Here is a 20,179-nt window from a genome sequence, read left to right as displayed (position 1 = left end):
GCAGCTGTTTGATCTTTCCTATCTTTGGCACCTGTGAGCTAAGGATCACTTTGACCACGATGATCCTTTCCCATCAGTCAGGACAGCTAGTTTACAGTTTTGCTACTGGTGGTACCTGTCCGATCAGTGTCCCAGGTACGTGGAGCAGTGTCCCACAGGCCAAATCCAGTTCACTGCCGACTTTTCTTGACTGCCTGCAAACTAATAATGATTTTTACATTTTTATGTGGCTGAAAAAAATCAACAATATTTCATAGTGTGTGAAAATTTTATGGAATCCAAATTTCAGTATCCAAAAATAAACTTTTATTGAGACAGCCATGCTCATTCATTTACATTTTGTCTATGGCTGTTTGCGCCCTACAGAGGTAGAGCTGAATAGTTGTGACCAAGCCTGTGTGGCCCGCAAAGCCTTAGTTACTATCTGGACCTTTACAGAAAAAGTTTTTGCAGACCCCTGGCATGGAAAGTCCTTGCTGTTTACTTACAGGTTAGAGCAGTTCTTAGGCCTGTTGTGTAACCACGTATGCTTCGTCTTAACTATTTTCACTTATTACTTTTGATAGGCTGAGCTATCTCTCTGTGGCCACCAGGATATCATTTCATTCATTTATTTATTTTTTAATTTTTTGCCGTGCTGTGTGGCATGTGGGATCTTAGTTCCCCAACCAGAGATCGAACCCGTGCCCCACTGCATTGGGAGTGTGCAGTCTTAACCATTGGACCACCAGGGAAGTCCCCATTCATTTATTTTTCATTTCTGAAATAATGATGTTCAACTAACACGTCTTGAAAAGGTTTATGTGTCTCTAGTGCAGTTAAAAGATTTTGCACAAAAGCTTTTAAAAACGTTATTTGACATGAATCTTCCTTGAGTTTTTATAACTTTAACTGGATCCAACAATGAACACCAAGGAGTCAATAAAAAACCGAATCACTCTCTTTAAATAAAAAAGCCATACATTTATTGCAAATCTAGAAGTACCAGAATGTCACAGAATACAGAACAAATCAGCAATCCTGTTTTCATTTTCTGCCAAACATTTAAAACCTTGATTACTGACATACTGAAATTGGCATACATTTTATTTTCCATGCAATTAACAGAATGGACGTCTTAAGCAGATCGCTCTGAAACCAGATATAAATATTAAATTGTATTGAACATTCATAGTAAAAAATGCTGTAAAGTGCTGAAGTCATGAAGTCTGCAAAAGTGCCACAAGCTCCAAGTCCTTCTCTGGTAGTGACAGAGATTTGCTACATCCAACTTGTTCTAGGTGTGTCTGTTTTTGACAGACACGTTGTCATTTCCTCCCCAGCCCCTCCCCAAAGTTTTACGGATTGTCCTATTTCTATGGCTGATCAAACACTATACAAAAACGTAGCAGGTGGTGATGAACTATGCCACTTTCATTTCAGTGCAGAGAAATATTCAAGCTTGTGTGTACCTGTAACCAAACTAGGCTTGTTATATATTTTTTCCCCCTGAGTTGTCATAAATTAACAGTAAATGAATAAAGATGGAGCAGCAGTACTGACCATCACCTGTAGAGTGAGATTCAGGACATTATGAGTACGTAGCCAACCTGTTACCCTCATACTTGCCCTTTTACAGAAAAATGTGCACATGAGAAATACTATACATGTCATGTAACTCCAAAAAAAACAGTGACCAGTTAACCCGATAACTCTGGTAACATAGAGCAATCAAGGTTTATATGATATAACTCATGATGGTAAAATAAACGTCTCTGCTATCCCACGTGAAATACAGAAATGCTTCAACAGTGAGATTAAAAAAAAAATCAGAAATGCTTCAACAATTCAATGAAATATAATTCTGATCAAAGAAGATCCTCAAGTATTCTTAGGTGATAAAACAAATCATTTAAAAAAGCTAAGGCGATTTGCTACTCATCGTTGCCCCCCGCTTTAGATGACGCACGTTGTCTTTAATCAAACTGAAGAATCCTTACAACTTGGCCTTTTACGAGAGTCACTTTACAAGTTAAGAAGTATTCTTTGAGGCATGTAAAGGATTGCAGAAAGGGGGTAAAAATTCTGCTTATGTCTCAGATTTTCTTTCTTTTGATTACTTTATTCATTCTAGAATAACTTAATAATAAATAGTGGTTTAAATTAAAGACACTACAATCACATATTTCTGAATAATTAAAAGCAATAGGAAACACATTTTTGAATGCTATGCTGTGTATTCTGTATTGAAATACTTCTGGTAGTGACTGGCCATAAAAAAAAGTGGTCATCTTCACATTTATGAAGTTCAAGTTACATATATTTTTAAAATTTCCGTTTACTAGCCAAATGTTTGGTCTCAAACTGTACTTCATTTCCATGAACTATGTGGAAAATTCAGAGGCCCTAATTTGTTAATGGAAACCTCAGTATTTTTCAAAGGGTTTTAAACAATTTGTTCATATTTCTGAAAATGAGAAATGTTTTAAATGATGTAAGATTTTTTTTTTTTTTTGGAATGGCCAATTTCATTTCAATGGCCTCGGCCAGATGTCCTTTTCCAAGATAGTAGTTTATCACATGTGAGAGCTCTTAAAACCACTTTGCCAATTCATGTCACTCTTTTAAAACCGGAATGCAAACCCGAGAGTCCTGTGCATCTTCGTATTGCTACTGAATACAGCCAGGTTGATGTACGGAAAGGGTGTTCGGTGGTTTTTGTTTTGGCTTAAAAAACAAGCAAAAAGGAAAACTTACAAGAAAAAAAAGAAGGATGTTGGTAGTGGTGTTCACGCATACATTCCCTTTAGAGTGTAGTCTGGAAAGCGGGTGGGTGGTCCACATCTCTGCTGCCCTGGGTCCCCTCTCTCCCACCCCCTCCAGCCCCCAGGGAGGCTGGTGTGAATGACAAGCGTGTCACACGGGCTCCGTTTTCATAGGAGCTCTGTGCTCAGTCTTCCCCAGGTCCATTTCAAGAAAGTCTTCTGGGATGTCTTGTAAAGCTTTCCCACGGTGACTCTCGGCCTTCCCTTCCCCGGCTCGGGGACGGCGGCACAGCCCCCTTTTACAGGGTCTCACAAGGGCGAGGCACACAGCGGCCACAAGCATCCCAGCGGCGCAGGAGTAGAAGGCTCTGCTGTAGATCTTGCTCTGGTCCACCAGCAGCCCTGCGGGAGCATCAGCACGTTAGCCACAAAGACCACCCCCCCATCCAGGCTCCCCCAAACTCAGCCACTTCTCCGGCTCTTTGCCTGCCTTGTTTTGTCTGGGGGTTTTTTGTTTGCTTTTTTTTTTTAAAAGAAAAAAGCACGTGGAAGGTAGGAGTCTTTTCTAGAGGGCAGAGAAGATGTAGACAAACATAACCTACTAAGCATCTGAGAAAAATTCTGTCACTCAGATCTTTGTGGGCTGATCCGTCCTAGCTGGCAATCTAAAACTTGGGAACGGTGAGATGCCCACTCCTTTGGGAAGCTGACATCCTCTCCTAAGAGGAAAGAGCTCTTTTATTTTCACTCGAGTTCACTTCAGGTATCTTTTCACATGGGGTAAGATTTCTAATCACAATAACCTCAAGGACTTATTTCAGGGCTAAGATGTAAAACAAACCCATGTCCTTCCTACAGGGAAATATTCTGTAGTGATTAGTGAAGTTCTCTGCAGAGTGCTGCTCTAGGTTCAGTTCCCTAAAACCCCTCCCTAGAAGGGAAGCTGGCTTACAGAAGACCCTTAGTTCTGTTACCCCAAAAGTCAAAGGGGAATGAGGTCAGAAATCCAAGCGTTCCCCACCCCTGCTGCGAGCATTTTTCAAGGCCAACTGGTAGAAAAAGCCCGGGCAGCTTGGGCTGCAGACCCAGGTTCTAATTCTGACTTGGTCACTGATTTACCATTGGGCTGTAGGCTGACATTCTCTGGCTTTCACTTTCCTCATATTTAAGTCAAGAGAGGTGGCTCGGGTAACCTCTATCCCGGCACCTCTAAAATTCTCTGCAAGTATAAAAATCAATAGTTTTTTTTCCCATTCGACTCGAATAGGAAGCTGGCACGATTAATAAAAGGACAGTATCCTGCAGGTGGAATCTAAACTGTGACACAGATGAACTCATCTACGAAACAGAAACAGACTCACAGACTTGTGGTTGAGAGAACAGACTTGTGGTTGCCAAGGGGGAGGGGGATGAGGGAGGGATGGAGTGGGAGTTCGGGGTTAGCAGGTGCAAACTATTAGATACAGGATGGATAAACAACAAGCTCGTACTGTAGAGCACAGGGAACTATATTCAATATCCTGGGATAGACCATTGTGGAAAAGTAAAATTTTGTAAAAGGATAGCAGACAAGTGTTTTACTTTGTGTATTTAACTTACCTGCAAGGGGCGGTCCAGCCAGTCCCGCGATGCTCTGGAAGAAGACATAGACGCCGGCCGCGGAAGACATCTTCTCGATCCCCACGACGTCGTCCTCAGCGAGCAGCGGGATGTGGGTCCCCGCCACCGTCCCAACCATGATCCCGGAAAACACGCTACAGGACATGAGACCCCAGAATTCAGTGGCAAAAGTAAAGGCAAACAGGGACACGGTCAGTAAGACGACACAGATGAGCTCGATGTAGATCTTGCGGATGGGCTCTCTGTTCAGGACCAGCCCAGCCCCGATCCTCCCGAACACTTCCGCGATCGCCATCGCCGATAATAGGAAAGCAGCGCGGTCCCGGTCCAGGCCCAGACTGAGGCCCAAGGGAATGATGTACAAGGACGGGGCGAAGAACCCCAGGGTGACGAAGAGACCAAAAAACGCGTAGCAGATAAAACTTTTCTCTCTCAAAACGGAGAAGTCCAGCAGCGGGGCCTTCTGGCAGCCGGGCTTGGAGCCGGGCTGGCCCAGGATCTGCTGCAGGTCGGCCTTGGGCTCGAGCTCTACGGTCGTGTGACCAGGCACGTTTTTAGGTGAGGTAGTTAGTTCTACTCCTGAGTCAATGGAATCTATCGAGGTGCGGGTTTTCTCGTTCTCAAGCATGTATTGCACTTCTTTCCGATTTTCGTGGGCGGTGGTTTTGGGGGTCCCGGGTCCTCTGATGATGATAGGTCTGAGCAGTGCCCCGCAGACCACGAGGTTGAGCTGCAGGAGACCCACGAAGAGGAGGCTGTACCTCCAGCCGATGGTCTCCTTCAGGGCCGTGATGGCTTGGGTGGGCAGGAGCGAAGGAGAAAGAAAAGCCAAGGTCAGAAACGAACTCAAGACCGGGGGCGCGGGCGGGGTGGGGAGAAGAGCGAGGAGAAACGCGGACTGGGAAACAGGTAAACAAAAGTTACTTGGCCGTGGGAATGCAGTCGACAGGCACTACCCTTTCTTCTAGGTTTTGGGGGCTTTTAGGACTCGAGAAGGAGGAAGGTGCGTAAGGATGAGCAGAGATACACATTTGCAGCCCAGGCCTCTGAGAGAGCTCTGGTGGGCGCCTTCCGCCAGGCAGAGACTCGAGGTGAACTAAGTCCGTGACCCACATCGAGGCTCGGCAGACAGCCGTCTGCGGGCCAAATCCAACCCGCTGCCTGTTCTGGATGATAAACCTTGACTAGAACACAGCCGAGATCATTCTTTAATGTCGTCTACGGCTGCTTCTGTGCTGTCACCGCAGAGATGAGTGGATCTCACAGGGACTTGTCCGTGAAGCCTGAAATACTTCCTCTCCGGCCTCTTCAAAACAGGACTTCCACCCTCTGAGTTAGATCGTTCTCCATCCACTCCTTCAACCCTTAGTCGTAACAGATGAAGGAGAAGATAAACTAAGAATCTAAAAGCTCATAGGATTATCCTGGAATTAAGACAGTTATTGTGTGGATACAGTACAGTCCTGTGCAGTATTGCTACAGTTCTCCACTTTCTTTGTGGAATGTTCTAACTGCCTTCCTGCCAGCCCAGAGGCAGCCTGGAGGGGAGGACTGGACCCTGGCTGGGGTCCTCTGGGGGTTGGGCGGTGTCAGGCCAAAGGGGGCTTCAAGACCCATAGTGACAATAGGATAATGCAGGCCCCGTGAGACCTTCAGGAATTTTCGTCATCATCCCACAAAGGTGAAATGCTCATTAGAATTTCATTTCACTAGATTCTTATTCTCTGAGAGCTGACAGTCAGGTGTAAGAGACATGGTAAGTTGGTTCCCGAGAAAGAAGATCAGCTTAGCAAGACAGCCCCGAATTCCGGGGCACGTGGTCTCCATTTACTTTTGTAGCATGCTTTGCTCACACCTCTCTTCCCCCTGTTAATATGGAAAACTCAGAATTGAAAAATCTTTCAGGCTTGGGTATTTCAAAGTGCTTTACCCTCCTCTGGCAATGATCAGTCTGCTCTTCTTTTCTCCAACTCACATTCCTTGAGTGCCTGCCTACCAGGTGCCAGGGATGTGCTAGGGAACAAAGCCGACCAAGATGCAGTTTCTACCTTCAGGGCGTTCACAGGCCACTGATTCTCCCCTCAGTGTTTTGTTCTGAAAAATTTCAAACGGACAGAAAAGTGCGAAGAATGATACCTATCTGCCTGCCCACGCTATCGCAAATTTCAACAGTTAACATTTTTTTCTGTCTGCCTATTTATAGGCAAGCATACATTAATTTTTCTGAACTATCTGAAAAGCTTCAGACATGACACGTCACCCCTAAATACTACTACATATATCTCCTTTGAACAAATCCGCCGCGACCCACTGACACATTCACCAAGAAACGGCAGAGTAAGAGGTTAATCTAAGTCTCTAAGGTGATTTGCCTACCACTGGCTAGTGAAATTCACAGGTTCTCCTTAAGATGGGGAAATAAACCAGGGATAAAAATCTCCCAGTGAGGGCTTCCCTGGTGGCGCAGTGGTTGGGGATCCACCTGCCGATGCAGGGGATGCGGGTTCGTGCCCCGGTCTGGGAGGATCCCACGTGCTGCGGAGGGGCTGGGCCCGTGAGCCATGGCCGCTGGGCATGTGTGTCCAGAGCCTGTGCTCCGCGGTGGGAGAGGCCACGGCAGTGAGGCCTGCATACCGCAAAAAAAAAAAAAAAAAAAAAATCTCCCTGTGAGATTATCCACACACCATTCACGAAAGGGACTTTACTAGCACAATTTAAATCCACATTTGAATATGGCTCTTTTGACCAAGGAGAGAAATAGAATAGGAACAATCCGAAATCATTAAATCATCTATTTTGGAATGGCTGTTTCAAGCCTTACCACTGAATATGTGCCATTGTATATTGCTATTTATGTAAACTTGGACCAGTATGAAAATGTTTGAATTCCTAAAATCGGGGTTAGGGAAGACAGATCCTGAAAATGTGCTGGAGAAGAGAAGACAATTGACCTTTCCTTCTGCACGCAGTCAAAGCTGTCAATCTATTAACTGACGGTTGGCAAAAGTTAGTGTAGCAAGAAGAGCTAGTTCACGTGAACACGTAGACTGTAGTCGTCCACTTACCTGGTGCAAAAGCAAACATAGCGAAACATTCTCCTGTAGAAGCAACAGCCGTGACCACAGAGCGTCTTCTGTCAAAGTACTGTGACAGAATGGTGACAGTTGGGAGAAAGCTAAAGCAGTATCCCAGACCTGTGATGGAAAGTCAAAAACGATAGAAAGGACCACATCCTCATTGATGCCAGAAGAATGCATTCAAAGATCTGGGATTTTTGTGTTCAAATTTAAAATGATAAGTTCTGGGAGCCCAGAAATTCATTCTGAAAAATAGTGCTGTAGCAAAAAAAAAAAAAAAAAAAAACAGGTTTCATCAGAGGTCTGGAGAAACTGCAAGAGCTGTTTTGGAAAGCTAGGAGTTAAAAAAACGAACCTGTTTTCTGTTTTTTTTCCTTATTTTTCTGCAATTTTTTCCCCCAAATTTATATAATCCACAGTGGACAGAACTATCGAATATAGTTTTTATTTAAGACTTCTATTTGGAAATAAATGAGCTTTGGTATGGGTAGAAACATATGAAAAGATTTAAAGTGTTTTGAAAGGGAAAATTTTTTCTCAGACCCCGAAGAATAAGTCCAGCACAGACCCCTCCCCTACAGCTCAGGATCCTCACAGCCTGACTTGGAAAATCTCAGCTAAAGAAATGCAAACCTTGCTTTGTGAAAATGATGTCTTTTGGCTGCAAACTATCACAAAAGAGAAGTTCTCTTTCTCATTGGTAAATATTAAAAAAAAAAAAATCAGACAAAAAGTCTTGGGCATTGATTGAGCAGAGGTTCCCAGGGGAACACCCTGGAGCCCATACAGCCCAGTTCAAAACCACTGATCTGGGACATTATTAATTTTAAAGAAAAAAGAGAAAGAAAGAAATACACTTTGGATTTGATTCCCTCCTTACCCCCCCCCCCATTGTTCTAGAAGCTAAGTCTCTGGAGGATGAGCGAGCCCAGGAGAAGCACTTACCAGAGATGATGCCGATGGCCATGTACATGTGGTAGACCTTCTGTGAGAAGGAAGCGATCACCATGCCCACGCTGACCAGCAGCCCCCCGACCATCACCACCAGACGGTGTCCAAACCCAATGCTCAGGGCGGTGGACACAGGAGCTGCAGCAAGACCAAAACGGGGTCTCAGCTCCCAGAGGCGAAAGCCTTAGCCTCCCCAGGGCTCCTTTTTTAAAAAAAATTTTTAGCATCTTTATTGGAGTTTAATTGCTTTACAATGGTGTGTTAGTTTCCGCTGTATAACAGAGTGAATCAGCTCGACATACCCTAAGATTCCGTCTTGTTTAATTTTACATTTTCTAACGTTTAGTGAAGTGTAGTTGGTTTACCACGTTGTGTTAGTTTCAGGCGTACGGCCGAGTGACTCAGTTATACATACATGTATATACACTCGTGTTTTAAAACTATTCTTTTCCCGTATGGTTTATCCCAGAATGTAGAATGCAGTTCCCTGTGCTACACAGTGGGGCCTTGCTGTTTCTCCATCCCGTATACACTCATTGGCACCTGCTCACCCCATTCTCCCACCCCATCCCTCTCCCTCCCCTTCCCCCCTTGGGAACCACACGTCTCCGTGAGTCTGTGGTATGATTCCATCTTTTAAGCCTTTAACATGGAGGTGATGATGTAAGATACGGAATACATTTTGTGCAATGGTTCCTTAAGTCAGTTCAGGACTTATTCTACTAGTTGCACAAGCTGGACAATATATTTTGGGGGCTCCTTGAAGAGACATCAAGAGTCATAGTATAAAACATATCTTTCGTCTCCGATGAAAGATTTTGACTCACCAGGAGCCCCTATAAAATTGGATATGCATTAAATTTATGTTATTCTGTAATAAAAATGGGCTTTTCCTATGATTGTACGAGGCACTTTTTTTTTTTTTTCTATACTCACTGCTTTGGATGCTTTTTTAAAAGGCTCCATTTAGGGTCAAATTCCAGCTAAGTTCCATTTGACTTTTTTGCAAATGGTATGAAAGTATGGTGAATTCTGTTATGCATACCAAAAGGAGGCTAGCTATGGGATAGATAGTTCAAAGTGGCTGATGAATTACAATTGGCGTAGCTTCTGTGCTCTGTATCCTCCCGGACATTTAAATCTGGAAGATGAGCTTCCTAGTTAGATGCTACTTAGGCTCCCACTGATACCGCCTTGAGTACAATGAGATAAGGGAACCCTCCAGAGTTGGGGGGAGGAAGAACAACATCGCACATGCTGGATAGAGCTAAAAAACTCAAAAAGGACTAAATTTTGTTGGGGTTGGTGCATACCTATCTCTTATGTGAGTTGAATGTAAACTAACATATTAATATAGCGAATAGTGAAATCACTAGGGTCATTTTTAGGCAGTGTGTAGACTCAAGGCATTAATGACTAGAATAACAGCATGAAGACCAATTATCTTCTGGTATAATAGTATTAGCTGGACATTTCTTGTTGACTATATTATCTTTGGTTAGAAAACGGCTAAAAGTTCAGCTTTGGGATTTTCGTTTTATTTTGGTTACCAAATGTAAAATTTTGGTTCTAATTCATGTAAGTTATCTTTCCAAGAAAGTAAACATCCTGCCAATTAAGAAATTAAGTATCTTAATACTCACACCAGAACTAGGAGTACTTCCATGAACCGTGTAGGAGAGGGTATCAGGGCTAACGGGAGAAATTCTGACTCTACCCGGTAGCAAAGAACAATGTAGCTACCTTTGTGAGACAGTATAGGGCTGAGAACTAAGTACCTTTAAAGACAGGCTTAGAAAACTTCAGAGGCAATGGTTCCAGGACAGGATATTAGGGTAAAGTTAGGGAAGCTGAAGTTCAGCCCCGTTAACTGTCAGCGGTAAGTTCAACGGCCTTGCTTTCTCAGAAGACCCTGGCGCATGGCCCCTGACAGATGGATGAACAGTCATGAGACCTCAGAGGTGTGTTGAATTAGGTCTGAATGGGACCAAGTGAAAATTAGTATGTTAAGAATTATACTACAATCCCACTCATCTGATGCTGTCGGATCTGGGAGCTGGGCAGACTGATTAGCCAGTGAAGTCCTTTAGGGAAACAGGTGTTTGGAATTCAGAATATCCTCTCTGGACACTATGAGTAGTTTTCCCATATACCCTTTTACACCTTTCATCTTTCTTCTTCATGTAGTCACATTTTCATGTTCCCAACCTGTTTCCTCAGCATGTTTTTACGAGACCAGGACCCAGGATGCCAAGAACTTTTAATGCTGCTTCTTTAGGAAATGACCACATTCCCATTGAACCGGGGTTTGCTATTGTCCTCAAAATAATCTACAGTATCCTAAGAGAGTGCATACAGTAGGTGTTTAATACATGTGCATTAAATGAACGCAGTCAAGTCTGGCAAGTAGACTTTTTCCTTCAGTACCTCTTACATAATTAGGCAGACTGAAAGAGGCATATGCTTATATAGCACTTAAGCTGGAAGATGTACTAACCTGTAAATGTTAAGACAAACACACAAATGGATATTATCCATGAGATCCTGCTATTGGATTCATCAAAACTGTCCATTAAGTCATTGAAGAAGACACCAAATGACTTGATGATGCCATAGGTGAAGACTTCAACGAAGAAAAAAGAAACAGCTACCACCCAGCCCCATCCTCCATCAGGCACTTGAGTATAAACATTGGCTCTGGAACAAAGCTGTGATTTCTTTTGGGTCATTCTTAATCTAAAAGAAAAAGTTAAAAAAAAAAAATTAGACCAGCAATGGCATGAGGGTGGATGATTCTAATACTCAACATAACAGATAAGAACTACTCACTACATTTCTTAGGTTGATGAATATTTAAATCACGTGCAGTTAGTATAGTCTTTGAATAATAGTATCTATCTATACATCTATGTCATCTTTTATCTGTCATCACATATCTATCATTATCTGTCTCTGTCATCTATCATCTTATCTATCCATCTTATCTGTCTAATGAACTAACTATGTTTGTATTGTATATGGAGCCCCTAAAGATTTTGGGAAGGCAGACTTCCAAGCTATGGCAGTTAAATGGAAAAACTAACCAAAAAAAACATAAAGTATCTGGGCAGAATATTTAGAGGCACTTTGGAGGACAAAGAATGGCCACGAGACCAAGGATCAGTGCTGACCTTGAACCTGAAGACAAGTTAGGTAAAGGAAGATTGAGTTGACCGTAAGGAATGTGGATCAGAAATGAAGCCTAGGCAAGGAGAGGCTCAGAGGCCACCTTGCAGGGTCAGCTAAGTGCTGGAGACATCCTGCATCTCTGCTTGATGCCCCTGGTCATTGAGACCATCCTACTTCCTACTCAGCAACATTCTGATTATGGTCTGGGGTCCCATATGGCTGTACCTACGGGAATGGAATGTGACTACAAATTAAAATTTGGGGATTTTGTCTTCTTGATGTTGGTTTAGCATGAATGAGTTCCTCAAAGTCGGTCACCACGTGGTATATGAGAAATGGAATTTCTCCACACAGGACCAGTACTTTAGGATATAGTGACCAAATACGGCACTACCAATTTGCGGGGTCTGGACAGCCAGGGAACTTAAACCAAGTTACTCCTGACCTTGCTATGCTTTTCCATTCAGGTTGCAACAGACATCAGAATATCAGATCCCTGTGCCGTATCACCACTAAGGGGAAACTCTATTTAACACTGGAGGCAGGGTCGTTTAAGTCTTCTGCGGCGGGCTCGAACGCATAAAACGCAGACATTTTCAACACCTCTGCAATTACATACACTTTGAAACAGTCATGTGTGTTTTAACCCAACTAAAAATTAATACCTATAAATAACAATGCGTCTGAGGTCTCTGCGCTCTTAATGGCAACGCACCTTGAGTTTAAGAATTCTCTACAATTATGCAGGTGTAGCCAGGTGAATTTTCAGGATGCGTGGATGGCCTAGCTGCGAGTTGTCATGTTCACATACTAAGGCGAGTTTTATTGAAAATGGGGAGCCATTGAGAAATAACAGGACAAAACCTCATCTAGCCAGTAGAGTTCCCAGTTTCTGCTATGGGGATCCAGTATTCGGAATTTGCTCTGAGAATCTTACAAAGCAGCAAATCTGACCTAATTTCATATTGTTCAGCCTATTGATAGCATGGTAGCCCAGTACTCTGAAAGGACTCTATGCTCACTTTTTACTCTCTTACGGTTGGCTATTTGGTTGCATAAATAGGGCATAAGATGCTTTCAGATGCTCCCTGCAGCAAAGGCCTCTGCATTTTGATATGTGTCAACGTGTCATGCCTGAGAGCTGAGGGCAAGGGTGGGAAGAGCACTTAAGTGGCTCTGGGTGTAGGGTAACAATTACAGGCCAGTTTGTCATTCATGCTCCCAACACGGAAAGCAGCTGAGTTAACATGGGAACCCCGAGCCCTCCAGCGCTGAGGTTTTCCCAAGTCCCCTCCTCCGTTAAGACTTTCAAAGTCTGCTCCCAAGATGAGGCAGCTGGGGCAGAGGAGGTGACAACAGTAGCGGGCTTAAGACTGAGAAGGAAAAAGAAAAGTACAAGCCAGTGTTGGCTTTGGAACCGCGTTCAGCCCTAGGGAGCGGGGTAGGAGGGAAGGAGGGTCAGTGCAGGGGGGAGTCCACAGCTCAGGTCACCCTCCCATCTCGCCCCCCGCTACTGGGCCACTCCTTTGAGCTTCGCCTTGGAAGCCCAAGACTCCTTTACTGGTCTCTCAACTGTCTGGTACGATTAATCTTTCTGAAATGCCTCATCGTCATGTCATTTTTCTGCTCGGACTTTTTCAGTGGCTTTCCTCTTTCTGAAGGACAAAATCCACGAGATCAGCTTGACTTTCAAAGTTCTTCCTAATTGGAAGCCCCTGCCCCCCACGGATCTCAGCAGCCTTAGTTCTTCCTGTTCTGTCGCTTGACTCGCCAGCCACCTTGCCTGTGGCGTGCCCCTTCCCCAGGCTGGAGGCCCCCCTACAGCTGGCGCCCGCAAGGGCCCACTCCATCACATCCTCCGGCTGTATAAGGCTTCCTCTGATCCACGCGACCTAAGGAGCTCTCTTCACGGGACAGGCACCCTTTAATAATGGGCTACTGTTTACTTGTATGTGTTTATCTTATTTGCTCAGTTAAATTGTAAGCTCACGGAAAACAAATCTGGGGCCTATTTCTCTTTGCATCCCTTCCCCCACCCCCCACCAGGTACCTTGCACACAGCTTTAATTATTTCCAACAAAGTAACTGCTGGGTGCCAGGGCCTATGCTAGGGGGGACAGTGACAATACAGAGATGGCCTCTGCCTCCATGGATGAAATTGTTTGTTGATGATAAGGAACCTTAAGACTGAAATCCCATCACATTTTAAAACCGTTCAGCCATGTCCTCCCGGAGCTCAGGACATTTCTGACAAGAAGTGGCAACTAAGTCCAAGGCTACACTGGCACGATCTGACGCAGAAGGGTGCCCATAAGATCTTAGCATTTTAAGAGAGGGCTCGGGGCCAACTTGAATAAAAACACATTGGGCTAAAATTGATAAAGGCCCCAAAGAGACAAACAGAAGCCCTCTCTAGCCTAAAATCACTGCAGGACCAAGGCACAGAATCTTTTTGTTGGGTTGCATTTTAGAGGATCAAGACTAGACTGCAGTTTCTGTACAAAGACGAGGTTACCTACTATCTGAAGGCTCTGGGCGAGGCCGGCGCTTCAGTTCTGGTGATGGGTGCCCATCTCTCTCTCTTTCTTTGCCTGTTGCCGTCGGTGGTTTGAATGTGCAAGATGGGTGGGGCTGGAGGCCCCGGGGTGGGTGGAGTTAGAATTACAGAATGTTACAACCAAAATGGGATTTGGAGCCCATCTGGATCCATCTCCTCTTTGTAAAATCCCACTCGTTTTGCAAAGTGGAGAAACCGACCCCCAGAGAGGGGAAGGGACTGGACCGAAATGGTCCAGCATCTGATCTCCTGTCTCCCTGGGGCCCCGCTGTATCAGGATGCAGAACAGCATTCTGAAGGCCAGGGAGGGGGCGTTTCCTATAGAGATTGTGAGGACTCTTTCACCGCGTCACTGTGTGACCCGGAGAAAGCCACTGCACCTCTCTGGGCCAGAATGCCTCACTCGTCAAATGAAGAGGTTGGCTTTGGGAATCCTTAAAGCTCCCCCAGCTTTGGCAGCTGACACTTCTGTATTCAGCACTGAGTTCTCAACCACCTGATTGCTCAGGTTAAACCTAGTGGCCCAAGGAGACCTGGGAGCCGGGAAGAAAGTGCAAGTGCCAGGTGGTTCTTACAGACGTGGGTGTAAAGGAGCCGGACGTTGGTTAGATCTGATCTAGGACAGCTGGCTCGAAGATGGCAGCTGTCTGACTGCTTTCCTTCTGTTTACTCTCTGAGCTCCTTCTGGGTGTTCAATTCCTTTGTTTCTTTAAACTTTACATCTGGGCTACTCCACTGAAGCTAGATCCAAATATAACTCTCACCTGCATTCTTAGGTTTGGGGAGGACAGCTTTTTTATTGTTTTACTGGGATCATCATAAAAGAAAGATGACGCCCCAGAACCCACTGACACTCCCAAGTTTACGCCTTCATCATCCTAAAGCATCCTATGCCCTGGTATATTGAGCTTTGAAGATCACAATACAGAATGATAATAGAATAACCTGGTTTCTGTAACATACGGTTGAGGACGCCTTGCACACAGGGCAGTCGGCAGCTCTTTCCAGACCCAGTGCCTGGCAGTGTGTCTGGCACATAGTATGTGCTCAATAAAAGTTCACTAAACAAAGCATGCGTCTTGGGGCGCTCCTGAAGCAATGCACGGCTCTAGCCTCCTAAAGCCCAGTCATCAAGTGAGGAAGTCCCTGCTTGCATAATAAATCCTTCCCCTGGACTCTTTCCTTTCTACCATCCCCTCAGCAGGCCGACTGGTTTAACAAACAGGTTGGCCTCTACAAACGAAAAGAGAGAAAGGCCTGTGGCTTCAAAGGCTCTAAGAATTCCAGAACATGGAAATAATGTTTTGGTTTTACGGGCATGTGAATTGCTCTGACAGGATGGGATGGGATATTTGTTTACTGTGTGGGGATACAGCCGAGCGAGGAGCGACCCTACGGCCTTGGGAGAATCACCTTGCTCCTTGGTTTTCAGTGTCAAGAGGTGAACGAGGGAGTTGAACTAGACGGAGGTGATCTCAGATCTCTTCCTGCCCTAAAAATCTACGTTTCTCTGATAGCCTTTGACCCCCACTTGCTCCAAGTTACCCTTTCATCTTTCTCAATTCATTTCTGAGTCCTTTGACGCAAGGTCCACAGGTCTGTCTTCCTGAGGCCCCTGTGCGTTATTTGTTAAATTTCTATTTACCATTAACTGGCTGCACACTCATGGGGAAATGACTTTGTTCCTAAGTTTCATCCTCTAAAAGCAGGGGTGAGACACAGAGGTCTGGAGGGTAAAATGCTACGATTCTGAACGGGGGTTCCTGGCAGCCATGTCGCCTTCCCCCTAGTGTTCTCCCAAAGGAAGCAGAACTGACAAAATGCACTGGGTGGTTTGGAGTAATTTCCTATGAGCATTTGGTTGTCTAATCTTAAATAAACGAGAATTCTGCCAAGGCTTGGAAATCTGCTATAGCTGGGACTCTTACTGCGATTTGATTTCTTGAGAAAAGCTGTCCCCTGGAGGCATGAAGAATGCAAAATATTGGACTATGATAGACCACCAGGGTGCCAGTCTAGGGTCAGATCAGAGCAAAGTTCAAAATGCAGGCTCTGGATGGGCAGCGGTGGCAGCTGCTGGTGTGGCTGGTGTGAACAAAGCCTCAGCGAGCCACTGCCAATCTCCATTCTTCTTAAAGGCGTAGCCTGGAGAACAGCTTTTGACAAGTTGTTTCCAGCCCTAGTTGTCGAAACCAGTCTGTATTTAGGTGAAGCTCACTTCAATTCTCTATTTAAAAAAAAAAAAAAACAAACCCCCAAACCTAACCTGGACGGCAGCCCCAGCTGCTCTGAATCCCTGGAGAGCACCGATTCACCCCCTTTTACAAGATCGTGATGTAGAAACCTGTCCCCTCATTTAAGTGTCGTCCTCAGGTGTTCCACCAAGGAAAAGTCCTTTTTGGGAAACCACAGAAGGAAAACTCAGGGTTGGTGGTTCTCTTAGAGAAGGAGCTTTTCCACTTAGCTGCACTGTTTATTTACATACTGGAACTATCTTGGACACTCTTAATGATGAGAAGAGGTATTTCTGTATCCACCAGGCAGGACGTATTATTGATCGCGCCCCACCCTCCCCAATGACAGGGACTGGTGCTTGGACACGGGGAGATGCATCACTTAGAGATCTCTGCATAGCACTTGGGATTGTTTTTGCAAACAAGACCCTCCACCCAATCCACTTAGTATGATTTGCAAAATAATAAGATTACCGAGAAATCCCATTCCCAGGGTAGAAACCATCTCCTTTGAGAAAGAGCTGGCACGGTGTGTCTATAACTGTGCAAACAAAACCAGCTTCCAGGATGACAAGGTGTCATTGCTTGCTCTTCCCCGGTTGGCTCCGGGGAGCTTTTCTCTAAGACTGACGCCCCCCGTGTTTGGTGACATGTTACATGCCACCTAACAAACTTCTATCACCTGTCTGTGGGAGAGTGTGGCGGTCTGGTTTAAAAAAGAAAAAGAAAGAAAAAGAAACAGAAGGAAATAACCCATTTCCTCTGCAAAACCATCCTCCCTGGCTACAGCGCCGCTCAGCTATCCGGGCGCTTTCCCGTGGTTGGCAGCCCTGGGAACCTTGGAAGTTGAGCGGGACCAGCCGTCAGCCCCTGACAGCCCTGACGGTCAAGGTGGACGAGCTGCTCTCGGCGGGGACATGCCTGCCTCCCCGTCGGCCGCCCCGGGTGCGTGTGTCAGGCGGGGGGAGGCCGGGAACCCCGCTTTCCCTGGCGCTGTCTGCGGGGACGCCCTGCGCGCGCGCGCGAGCCTGGGGACGGTACCTCTGACATTTCGCTCCTGTGACGCGCGGGCAACTTCATGCGGAAAATCCGTGCAGGGGGCTCAGCGCTGCGCCCCCCTCGCCCGACAGCCCGGGGCCCCTCGCCTGGGCCGGGGGGCACCCAAAGGCCAAACCTGCCTTTAGGTGTTTTCCGGACACCGACTGTACCCGGGCCACCGACAGGCAACTCTCGGCTGCCCGCACTGGTGAGAGCGCGCCATCCCGGTGGCCCCGGGCATTCCCAACTGTCAGAGAAGATTCGGGGGAATAACCTCTCCAAAATGTTAAGCAGTTAAGTGGTTTCCTCTTCCTCCCTCCAGCCTCCCCCCCCACCAGCCCCCAAAAGCTCCCAACATAGCTTAAAAAAAAAAACCCACCCACACCCCACCATCAAACTTTTAAACATGTAAAATGATAAAACCAACTCACCAAGTTAGAAGGGAAGAGAATAAACCCCAAAAGGCTCCCAATAAGGCGGAGGCCAGGCCGCCCCCTCCTTATAAGCCGCTCGGGAACACGAGAGAGGATTAACCCCTTAGGGCGTGGGCCCGAGCCTAGGGCAAGTTGGCTCCGGCGGGCGAGCCCAGGGCGCCCGCCCCGCCGCGCCCGGCTCCGGCCCCCCGCCCGCTCCCGCGCCTCGGGCCCCCGCGCCGCGCCCCCCGCCCCCCTCCCTGCAGCCCGCGCCGCGCCGAGCCGTGCGTGCCGCCGCCCGCGCCCCGGCCCCGCGTCGCTGCCTATCGCTTATCCTATACCGGCTGCAGCCGGTCTCCGCCGGCCTCGGGGGCGCGCCGCCGACCATGTGCTGCGAGCGCGGAGCGCCGCCAAGGAGGGGGCCGGCCCGGCGTGCGCGCGCCGGCCCACGTGGACGAGGCCGTGCCGGGCCCGCGCCCGCCTGGGGCCGGGGCTGTAGGTCACGGAAGGTAACGGCCTCGCCGTGCCAGACCCCAGACCGGCCGTGGGGTCCCGCGGGGCCGCCCCCCACCCGCCCCGGCCCCGCGCATCCTGGCGCGCCTGGCCCGACCGGACCCCGGCGCTCGGCCGCACTGTAAGCGGAGCGCGCCGGCACCCACTCTGCGGACACGTCCGACCGGACGTGCGGGGTCCCCGGGCCGCCTCCCTTCCCGCCGGCCCCGCCCGCGCCCGGAGGGCTTGGGCTCCCGGCTGCGGCGGCTCCGCGCCCGCCCCGGGCAGAACAGGTTCCTTCCAGTTCGGGTGTGAGCTGCGCGCGCGGCGCCGCGGACCCCGAGTTCCTCCTCTCGTGCCCGCTTTCCCCGATTTCGTCAACTCGCGCACTCCAGCGGTTCCCCTTCGGGGGGGGGTGTGCGGGCCCCAGGAAGCTCGCGGCCGGCTGCCAGGGGCGTTTTGCTTTCCCCCCTTTGCTGCAGAAGCGACAGCATCGCGTTGCGCGCGAGGGATGTGGGCGAGCAGCCGGGCTGAGTCAGCATCCCCGGCCCGGGGCGCGCGCGCATCCTCCCCGCCAAGCGGGAGGCGACGTCCACACAGGTGCCAGGCCGCAGAACTCGCGGGGAGCTCCGCTGGGCGAGGGACCCGGACGTCGAGGGGGTGCGTGCCCCTCATCCCGGAGTGTCCCGGACCCCAGGGTCACAGGGGGCTCAGCAGATGATGCTCGGGAACCTCAGTAAGGAGCTCGTCACGGGGGACAAAGCCGTGTGTCGGGTCCCAGGCGTTTCGGAGCCCGCGGGGGCACAGACTCGGCCGCCTGGTGTCCACCTCACGTTCCCAGGGCCTCTTTGAGAACTGCTCGGAAGCAGAATGCCTTATTCTCCGCGTCCCCCTGCCGACTCTGGCGCCAGCCGCTCCCTGCATTGGGTTCGGAGAATGTGCTTCTGATGTGAGAAACTCGGGAGAGCCTACTTTGGGGGTGCGTGTACGGAGGGTCTCCACCGGGAGGAGTCGGCGGTCTGAATCGTAATAAAAAACCCTTTGCGGTCGCTGCCTGATTTCTCCCGTGATTTTGGCATCGGGTCTACTGGGTTAAGTGCCATTTTGTGCTGTTAACAAGCTCCGGCGTGGGTTAGGGGAGCAGGTGTGTGGGCGCAGAGAGCCTGCTTACGACCGGGACAGTACAGCCGGGGGCCACTGATGAGCTTTGCAACCTTGCCCGAGTAGCCTAACTTCCTGGAGCATGAACTTCCAAATCTCCAAAATGGGGACAATCATGATATTCCCAGAATCAAAGGATTTAATTGATGATGCCGGTGAAGGACAGATCACAGCGACTGGCGTTATGTATGGTACGCCCTCACTAGCCAGTAGCTCTTTTTGTTACTGCTGTTTGTGGCTTTCCAAGTCCAACAGCTGACTGCAGCACACATCCTGCACGTGGTCGTTTTTCGAGCTGTTCTTCCAGGACTCCACACGTTATGAAATTTAGAATGTGACTTTAACGACCGGCATGAAAGCACTTGATGCTAAAATAGGAATGCCTGGAAATATAATCTTCGATGTTTAGGATCTTACAGTGCCTTGGGACCTGTCCCTGCTCTGAGTGTGGAAATGTCATATTTAACATGACACAACACATACTGTACTGAGACCTGCTTAGGAACCTAGGGGTGCAGCTCATTAACTATAGCTGAGTGACTCCAAGCGAGTCACCAAAGATCTTGGTGCTTCAGCTTCTTGGTTTCAAAAATTAGACAATGCAGAAAGCCCTAGGGGTGAATGAACGTTTGGGAAAGTCACATCTGAGTGTGTGACCAGGTGAGATGACTAGCTGTTGGAGAAGCATGACTAATGATAATATAACAATAAAAATGTAATGCTA

At 47.7% G+C, this 20,179-nt stretch overlaps 2 protein-coding genes across 10 annotated transcripts in view; one reads left to right on the top strand and one right to left on the bottom strand.

Annotated features, from left to right (window-relative positions):
• ARSG (arylsulfatase G) overlaps positions 1–20,179 on the top strand; it is a 120,896-nt gene that overhangs the window by 13,204 nt on the left and 87,513 nt on the right. Inside the window, exon 1 of one of the 8 annotated variants that reach the window (XM_082604513.1) lies at positions 17,630–17,682. The exons of 6 other annotated variants lie outside the window; for them this stretch is intronic. The gene's annotated coding sequence lies outside the window, so the exon portion shown is untranslated. Of the gene's footprint in view, positions 1–17,629; positions 17,683–18,525; positions 19,031–20,179 lie in introns of those variants that run through there. One more of the 8 variants, XM_082604512.1, reaches the window with a different exon arrangement.
• Positions 853–18,011, bottom strand: SLC16A6 (solute carrier family 16 member 6). 2 transcript variants are annotated; one of them, XM_082604520.1, is made up of 6 exons: positions 17,393–17,482; positions 10,890–11,128; positions 8,387–8,530; positions 7,430–7,558; positions 4,344–5,159; positions 853–3,146 (listed from the first exon to the last, which is right to left on the bottom strand). In XM_082604520.1, the coding sequence occupies exons 2-6, from the start codon at positions 11,119–11,121 to the stop codon at positions 2,896–2,898; spliced, it is 1,572 nt and encodes a 523-aa protein (XP_082460646.1). In that variant the 5' UTR covers positions 11,122–11,128; positions 17,393–17,482; the 3' UTR covers positions 853–2,895. The 2 variants fall into 2 exon arrangements, with proteins under 2 accessions (XP_082460646.1, XP_082460645.1); XM_082604519.1 differs by lacking the exon at positions 17,393–17,482 and adding an exon at positions 17,821–18,011 and having other exon boundaries at positions 854–3,146.

Source organism: Mesoplodon mirus, assembly GCF_964341445.2.
Source record: "Mesoplodon mirus genome assembly, chromosome: 18".
Lineage (NCBI taxonomy): Eukaryota > Metazoa > Chordata > Mammalia > Artiodactyla > Ziphiidae > Mesoplodon > Mesoplodon mirus.
This window is presented reverse-complemented; position numbering and strand designations above follow the sequence as displayed.